The sequence below is a fragment of the Actinia tenebrosa genome, unplaced genomic scaffold (genome assembly GCF_029948245.1).
Source record: "Actinia tenebrosa isolate PJP-AT-01 unplaced genomic scaffold, QUT_ActTen_1.0 PGA_scaffold5__44_contigs__length_20552954, whole genome shotgun sequence".
Taxonomy (NCBI): Eukaryota; Metazoa; Cnidaria; class Anthozoa; order Actiniaria; family Actiniidae; genus Actinia; species Actinia tenebrosa.
Window position 1 is genome coordinate 8,056,805 of NW_028292582.1, and position 9,111 is coordinate 8,065,915.

Genomic DNA, 9,111 nt, shown 5'->3' on the forward strand with positions numbered 1-9,111 from the left:
AAAAGCATAATATTACAGAAAGTATAGAAAGAAATAGAGGATATTACATAGGCGCGCGGAGATACGAAATTTATCTTCGAGTGTTGAAAAGATCTCTCACAAGTGAGCGCAGCGAACGAGTGAGAGATTTTCAACACGAGAAGATAAATTTCGTATCTCCAAGCGCCCATGTAATATTCTGTTTATTATATAATTATCAATGGAGTATGTTTTGGCTTTTTCAGGCAATTATTTCCGTGTATTTTTGAATAGTCATCGTAATGGTGTTATCTTCACACGTGAAAATAACATGTTATTTTCACGTGTGAAGATATCAATTTTTCGAAATAGAGAAAAATAGATATTTCATTGGTAATTATATAATAAAACGTTTTATTTAGCGATGTTTTATTTCTCTAAGTTCTGTAATAGCTGTATTACTTTTACATTAGTACCAAGAAATACGAATAAAATCGTAAAAAAAAAGAAGTATTCAGTGTTAAAAAAGAGACTTAATCCGTTAACATCCAACAACATTAATTTTTACACAATCAAGAAAAAATATAAATAAACTAGGAATATAAAATAAACTGGGGTTATAAAATATTTTGCTGTTAGGTACTTCTAAGAACACTTGATTATCTTTGAGTAGTCGGAGGCAAAGTTTAAAGTAAAACATATACAAGGTTAGACCGAATAACACGATCGCCGTCATGTTGAAATACGAGGTCATGAATAATATATGGTAGTTTGAGGCAATAAAATCAGCAGAAAAAACTAGAACTCCACCCCCTAGCAGATAAAACACTTGAGAGTATACTATATATCTTGGGTCCTTTGTAAAGCTCTTTGTGTGCTGTAGGAGTAATTGTCTTAAGTGGCGTTCGGCGGTTTTTCTGTTTTGTTCTTCTGGAAAGCCGCAACGAGCTTCTTGTTCAAAATTAAGAATATTAGTAAAAAAGAAGGGAGGAATGAAGGAAGAGAGAAAGAAAGAAAGAAAAAAAAAGAAAGAAAGAAAGAGAGAGAAAAGAGGAGAAAAGAAGAGAGAAACGTCGAGGGGAAAAACGAAGGAAGAAAGACGAGCCTATAAGAAAATGGTGTCCTAAACAAACAAACAAAAAAAACAAAACAAAAAAAACAAAAAAAAAACAACTCTCAACATAAATTAGTTTATCAAACTTTCATGTATTAGATAAGCAATAAATAAAGAAATAAGCACAATATTCAACAGTAATTTTCGTTTTCGTTTTATGGTTTTGTGTTGAGCCTTAAAAACATTTTCTATTTAAATTTGAACCACGACTAAAAAGCTGTAACAAAACCAATAAAAATACTGGCGATGATTACATAACACAAAACAGAAGGAGCAATTCATATCTTTCTTTTATTCTTAGTTTAAGCTTTATAGTTTTATTTCAAGTATAACACAATTGAATCACACTACAAAAGGTTGTCGGCAAACACTATGCCATTGTTTGAAGTTAGACCACATTAGTGAGAAACGTAACACAAAATTCTTCAATTCTTCAACAAATTATAATCACTAGAGTCTTATCAAATATTTCGCTTCTTATTGGTCGTCTCTTACCAAGGTCATTAAAACTGTTTACCGCTTTTCTTATGTCTGTCTTGTTACAAGTGATGGTTCTTATTACAGATTGGTTGCTGGTAGTACAATGGAATAATGACAAAAACACCTGGAAATGAGATGACTGCCATAATGTTCACAACTGTGGTATGTACTGGTTCAAGGGATAGTTGAGTGAAAGATACAACATGCGTTTTGCTTTAAGCTGCTTCGTTCTTACCTTGTTGCTTGATCATGTGAGAGGTAAGGAGGTGTTGTTGTTGTTTTATTGCCGACCTTTATGATTTGGGGAAGTTGGAGTTGCTTTTCTCCTGAAGTAAAGAAGGAAGAAATGAGAAAAAAAAATATAGGAAGGAAGGAAGGAACGAAGGAAGAAAGGAGGAAGGAAGGAATGAAGAAAAGGAGGAAGGAAGAAAGGAAGAAAGGAAGAAAAAAAGGAAGCAAGGAAGGAAGAATCGAAGGAAGAAAGAAAGGAAGAAAGGAAAGAAGGAAGAAAGTATGGAAGGAAGGAAGGAAGGAAGAAAGGGTAGATGGAGAGAGAAACTAAAAGATGAAAACTTGGCAATTCCATACGTACACTCGTTTCGCTATCTCCATAGTTACGGGTAACAATTATTATTAAAATCCTTGACGTGGACGAGGAAACCAAATAAATAGAACTCGCGTCTTCTCAATGTCCTCTCCTTCCATTCACTCTACATTCCTTTAATATTTTTTTAACAGCGATACCTTTAATATGGATTATACTTCTTAGGTGTTTACACTGAAATGAAAGTGTAACGATCTTTTCTCTATTCCAAACTCCGCATTCCTCTTATTCCGCTTCATTATTTCACATTGAAAATTTCACCATATTAGATAAAGTTTATGTTTTTCTTTCTTTCTTTTTTTTCATTTTTTTTTCTTCATTAATTCAGGCAAAGAGCACCACACAAGGAACAAAAGATCCACGGTATGTTGGGTTGAATTTTTTTTCATAATTTAACAAGTATTTTTCTGAGCCTATAACAAAACATAGCTTAGTCTAGAGCTGGATCCACTTTTATCGTTGCGCGCGAGGTGGACCAATTAGCGGAAACAGACTGGTAGGAATCGTTAATCAGTTAGTGAGAACGTTCTGGACTAAACGTAGTGTAGGTGCTTTATACAATTATTGGAATGTTCTGAGCCTCTGTACAATGAAACACAGTAGTACTCTCTCGAATAAAAGTTTGAACAATGATGGTAGCCATGACAGGCGGCAGGAACAATTGAATCTGGTCAAATCTGGAATATCTGCTAGAGATTTTTTTATAACATACATGATATGATTGGTTTGTGTTCAGTTGATTCCCAAGCTAGAGATAACGACATCTCACATCAACGTTACTTCTACAATGAGTTCAGGGTGAGTCTTGAAACTAGTTGGAGTTGTATCCATATTCATGTGTCTTACGTGCAACCGTTAAACAAAGAAATGTTACTCTAGGAAATGACACGTAGTCTGAAATGGGTCTCTTTAGCGCATTCTTCCATGCATCCATCCATCCATCCATGCATCCATCCATGCATCCATCCATGCATCCATGCATCCATGCATCCATGCATCCATGCATCCATGCATCCATGCATCCATGCATCCATGCATCCATGCATCCATCCATCCATCCATCCATCCATCCATCCATCCATCCATCCATCCATCCATCCATCCATCCATCCATCCATCCATCCATCCATCCATCCATCCATCCTTAGTTATTCATTTATTTATCTTTCTTTTAGTGCGCGATTCCAATACCAGACAGACATTAGACACAGTCCTGTCTCCAAGGCAGATGGGCGTGGTGTACACGTGACCTGGATGCTCGCCCCTTTCCTTCTCTTCAAGGGGATTTCTTCTTGGTTTGGACCAAAACCACGTGTGCAGCGAAATGGTGACAGCGTCACGTTTGTGGTAAGTTTATTGTTGTTGTTTACTGTGTTGTACGAAGTAACGCAATCCCGATCCAAAGCGATGTAACCAATCAGAATAGAGCAAACTTGAATATCCATGGATATCTATATTTCAGTTCCAAGAGCTTATCTGGATGCAAGATGCGTATTTTACATTTGATGTGATCTTTAACCACAACTCGATGTTAAAGACAGGCCGACATCACGTGATCACCCCAGTAGAACTTCGTTATTATAAAGACTATGTTGAAGACTCTACAGACAAAGTAACCAGCAAAGGATTGCTGTACACTGAACCTCTTGTCACGCATGAGATGATCGTGGAAGTACCTGGTAAGGAATGTATATATTTTACATCGATTGCTGGGAATGCCTGCTCAGTTTCTCAAACAATAGGCACTCTACAGCTAATAGGCCATTTGCAGTACATAATCACATGACTGTTATGCTGGATGGCAACAAATAAGAGAGCTTCCTTTATTCAAATAACGTTTGCTGGATTACTAATGCCATATACAAAACCTTTCCAAAACGTTTTTCCCTTCTAGGATATATTTTAGATTTCAAGTTATAAAGCAACTTCAAGTTTGTTTAATTGCCATCCAGCAGTGCCTTCCCTAAGATACCTTTGGCTTGTGAATGTGAATATATATGAAATATATGTTTGTACTGCGGTTGTAATGTATCAAATTGAGCTGATCGTCACAGTATATCAAGCAACTTATGCAGCTGAAAATTGAAAGACTCAGAAAAACTTCTGAGTCTTGAACGGGATAGCACGTGACAGTTTGTTGCAATATATTGACAATAAGAACTTTATTTTTGTGGAGGGAGAAAAATCGGAGAACCTTGAGAAAAAATATGATGAGCAAGAGAGAAGATTTATAAGTCCGAGGATTGAATCCATGGTCATTCGCAGCGCACAACACCTATGCTTACTGGCAAATGTATCGTATTGGTTTCCCACCTAATCCACATCCCTGGATCCTCCTTTGATGCTATCTAAATTTGATCTTATCTATCGTTTCAGGATGTTCGTCGGCGCTTGGGATGGCGTCGAAGGAGATCTCTGATTACCAGATAACAGCATCATCTAGCTACTCTGATGTACAGCCATCACAGGCTAGAGAAGGTATGTACTTTAATCCGTCCCATCCCAGCGATCCATCTATTCCATCCGTACATCCATCTATTCATCCATCCCATCCCAGCGATCCATCTGTTTCATCCGTACATCCATCTATTTCATCCATCCCAACCCAGCGATCCATCTATTCCATCCGTACATCCATCTATTCATCCATCCCATCCCAGCGATCCATCTGTTTCATCCATACATCCATCTATCGATCCATTCCTTTCCTTCTTTCCCTTCCAGTCATCCATAATTTCCTCAATCCATCCCTCCATCCATCCATCCACCACATGCACCATCACATTTCATTCATTCCATATCATCCATTCATCCAATCCCATTCATTTTCCCCACAAGAAATTGACATTCAAAATTCTTCATTCCAGGTGATGACGCTTGGTGCGCCTTCACCACTAATGACCAGCAGTACATCCAAGTAGACTTCCTGTTCAAGACACGAGTCACGCGCATCGTCACGTATGGAAGGCGAACCAAACTCTTCTGGGTAACGCAATACTCGCTACAGTACAGCAGCGATGAGAGGACATGGCAGTATTACCAGGAGAATGGATTTACTAAGGTAAGAATATTTTGTTCGCTAGTCTGAGAGAAGTATTTCTCTCCGTTAAACCAAGGATATCAATTATTTATTAAATTCTCTATTGATTTACCTTTTCTTCTGCTAATGCTGATTGAAAGATTGTAGCGTGTAAAGTAAGTCTTGCTAACCTTCCTTTTGAAGCGTGTGAACTCATGCTAACCGTCCTTTTGAAGCGTGTGAACTAGTTCATGCTAACCGTCCTTTTGAAGCGTGTGAACTCATGCTAACCGTCCTTTTGAAGCGTGTGAAATAGTTCATGCTAAGCGTCCTTTTGAAGCGTGTGAACTAGTTCATGCTAAGCGTCCTTTTGAAGCGTGTGACCTAGTTCTTGCTAACCGTCCTTTTGAAGCGTGTGAACTAGTTCATGCTAACCGTCCTTTTGAAGCGTGTGAACTAGTTCATGCTAACCGTCCTTTTGAAGCGTGTGAACTAGTTCACACTAACCGTCCTTTTGAAGCGTGTGAACTAGTTCACACTAACCGTCCTTTTGAAGCGTATGAACTAGTTCTTGCTAACCGTCCTTTTGAAACGTGTGAACTAGTTCATGCTAACCGTCCTTTTGAAGCGTATGAACGAGTGAATGCTAAGCGTCCTTTTGAAGCGTGTGAACTAGTTCATACTAACCGTCCTTTTGAAGCGTGTGAACTAGTTCATTCTAATCGTCCTTTTGAAGCGTGTGAACTAGTTCATGCTAACCGTCCTTTTGAAGCGTGTGAACTAGTTCATGCTAACCGTCCTTTTGAAGCGTGTGAACTAGTAGTCATGCTAACCATCCTTTTGAAGCTTGTGAACTAGTTCATGCTAACCGTCCTTTTGAAGCGTGTGAACTAGTTCATGCTAACCGTCCTTTTGAAGCGTGTGAACTAGTAGTCATGCTAACCGTCCTTTTGAAGCTTGTGAACTAGTTCATGCTAACCGTCCTTTTGAAGCGTGTGAACTAGTTCATGCTAACCGTCCTTTTGAAGCGTGTGAACTAGTTCATGCTAAGCGTCCTTTTGAAGCGTGTGAACTAGTTCATGCTAACCGTCCTTTTGAAGCGTGTGAACTAGTTCATGCTAACCGTCCTTTTGAAGCGTGTGAACTAGTTCATGCTAACCGTCCTTTTGAAGCGTGTGAACTAGTTCTTGCTAACCGTCCTTTTGAAGCGTGTGAACTAGTGCTTGCTAACCGTCCTTTTGAAGCGTGTGAACTAGTTCATGCTAACCGTCCTTTTGAAGCGTGTGAACTAGTTCTTGCTAACCGTCCTTTTGAAGCGTGTGAACTAGTGCTTGCTAACCGTCCTTTTGAAGCGTGTGAACTAGTTCATGGTAACCGTCCTTTTGAAGCGTATGAACTAGTTCTTACTAACCGTCCTTTTGAAGCGTGTGAACTAGTTCATGCTAACCGTCCTTTTTGAAGCGTGTGAACTAGTTCATGCTAACCGTCCTTTTGAAGCGTGTGAACTAGTTCATGCTAACCGTCCTTTTGAAGCGTGTGAACTAGTTCATGCTGACCGTCCTTTTGAAGCGTGTGAACTAGTTCATGCTAACCGTCCTTTTGAAGCGTGTGAACTAGTAGTCATGCTAACCGTCCTTTTGAAGCTTGTGAACTAGTTCATGCTAACCGTCCTTTTGAAGCGTGTGAACTAGTTCATGCTAACCGTCCTTTTGAAGCGTGTGAACTAGTAGTCATGCTAACCGTCCTTTTGAAGCTTGTGAACTAGTTCATGGTAACCGTCCTTTTGAAGCGTGTGAACTAGTTCACACTAACCGTCCTTTTGAAGCGTGTGAAATAGTTCATGCTAACCGTCCTTTTGAAGCGTGTGAACTAGTTCATGCTAAGCGTCCTTTTGAAGCGTGTGAACTAGTTCTTGCTAACCGTCCTTTTGAAGCGTGTGAACTAGTTCATGCTAACCGTCCTTTTGAAGCGTGTGAACTAGTTCATGCTAACCGTCCTTTTGAAGCGTGTGAACTAGTTCACACTAACCGTCCTTTTGAAGCGTGTGAACTAGTTCACACTAACCGTCCTTTTGAAGCGTATGAACTAGTTCTTGCTAACCGTCCTTTTGAAACGTGTGAACTAGTTCATGCTAACCGTCCTTTTGAAGCGTATGAACGAGTGAATGCTAACCGTCCTTTTGAAGCGTGTGAACTAGTTCATACTAACCGTCCTTTTGAAGCGTGTGAACTAGTTCATGCTAACCGTCCTTTTGAAGCGTGTGAACTAGTTCATGCTAACCGTCGCTAACCGTCCTTTGAAGGTGGAACTAGTTCACACTAACCGTCCTTGAAGCGTGTGAACTAGTTCACACTAACCGTCCTTTTGAAGCGTATGAACTAGTTCTTGCTAACCGTCCTTTTGAAACGTGTGAACTAGTTCATGCTAACCGTCCTTTTGAAGCGTATGAACGAGTGAATGCTAACCGTCCTTTTGAAGCGTGTGAACTAGTTCATACTAACCGTCCTTTTGAAGCGTGTGAACTAGTTCATGCTAACCGTCCTTTTGAAGCGTGTGAACTAGTTCTTGCTAACCGTCCTTTTGAAGCGTGTGAACTAGTTCATGCTAACCGTCCTTTTGAAGCGTGTGAACTAGTAGTCATGCTAACCGTCCTTTTGAAGCTTGTGAACTAGTTCATGCTAACCGTCCTTTTGAAGCGTATGAACTAGTTCTTACTAACCGTCCTTTTGAAGCGTGTGAACTAGTTCATGCTAAGCGTCCTTTTGAAGCGTGTGAACTAGTTCATGCTAACCGTCCTTTTGAAGCGTGTGAACTAGTTCATGCTAACCGTCCTTTTGAAGCGTGTGAACTAGTTCATGCTAAGCGTCCTTTTGAAGCGTGTGAACTAGTTCATGCTAACCGTCCTTTTGAAGCGTGTGAACTAGTAGTCATGCTAACCGTCCTTTTGAAGCTTGTGAACTAGTTCATGCTAACCGTCCTTTTGACGCGTGTGAACTAGTTCATGCTAACCGTCCTTTTGAAGCGTGTGAACTAGTAGTCATGCTAACTGTCTTTTTGAAGCTTGTGAACTAGTTCATGCTAACCGTCCTTTTGAAGCGTGTGAACTAGTTCATGCTAACCGTCCTTTTGAAGCGTGTGAACTAGTTCATGCTAAGCGTCCTTTTGAAGCGTGTGAACTAGTTCATGCTAACCGTCCTTTTGAAGCGTGTGAACTAGTTCATGCTAACCGTCCTTTTGAAGCGTGTGAACTAGTTCATGCTAACCGTCCTTTTGAAGCGTGTGAACTAGTTCTTGCTAACCGTCCTTTTGAAGCGTGTGAACTAGTGCTTGCTAACCGTCCTTTTGAAGCGTGTGAACTAGTTCATGCTAACCGTCCTTTTGAAGCGTGTGAACTAGTTCTTGCTAACCGTCCTTTTGAAGCGTGTGAACTAGTTCTTGCTAACCGTCCTTTTGAAGCGTGTGAACTAGTTCATGGTAACCGTCCTTTTGAAGCGTATGAACTAGTTCTTACTAACCGTCCTTTTGAAGCGTGTGAACTAGTTCATGCTAACCGTCCTTTTGAAGCGTGTGAACTAGTTCATGCTAACCGTCCTTTTGAAGCGTGTGAACTAGTTCATGCTAACCGTCCTTTTGAAGCGTGTGAACTAGTTCATGCTAAGCGTCCTTTTGAAGCGTGTGAACTAGTTCATGCTAACCGTCCTTTTGAAGCGTGTGAACTAGTTCATGCTAACCGTCCTTTTGAAGCGTGTGAACTAGTTCATGCTCAGTAACCGTCCTTTTGAAGCGTGTGAACTAGTTCATGCTAACCGTCCTTTTGAAGCGTATGAACTAGTTCTTGCTAACCGTCCTTTTGAAGCGTGTGAACTAGTACTAACCGTCCTTTTGAAGCGTGTGAACTAGTTCATACTAACCGTCCTTTTGAAGCGTATGAACTAG

At 40.0% G+C, this 9,111-nt stretch overlaps 1 protein-coding gene across 1 annotated transcript in view; it reads left to right on the forward strand.

Annotated features, from left to right (window-relative positions):
- The first annotated feature begins 3,445 nt into the window (after positions 1-3,445).
- Positions 3,446-9,111, forward strand: part of LOC116289955 (lactadherin-like) — an 11,214-nt gene continuing 5,548 nt past the window's right edge. The window contains exons 1-4 of the mRNA XM_031696914.2: positions 3,446-3,503; positions 3,619-3,835; positions 4,533-4,634; positions 5,024-5,217. Of these exons, the coding sequence (XP_031552774.1) occupies positions 3,637-3,835; positions 4,533-4,634; positions 5,024-5,217 (495 nt within the window). The 5' untranslated portion in view covers positions 3,446-3,503; positions 3,619-3,636. The remainder of the gene's footprint in view (positions 3,504-3,618; positions 3,836-4,532; positions 4,635-5,023; positions 5,218-9,111) is intronic.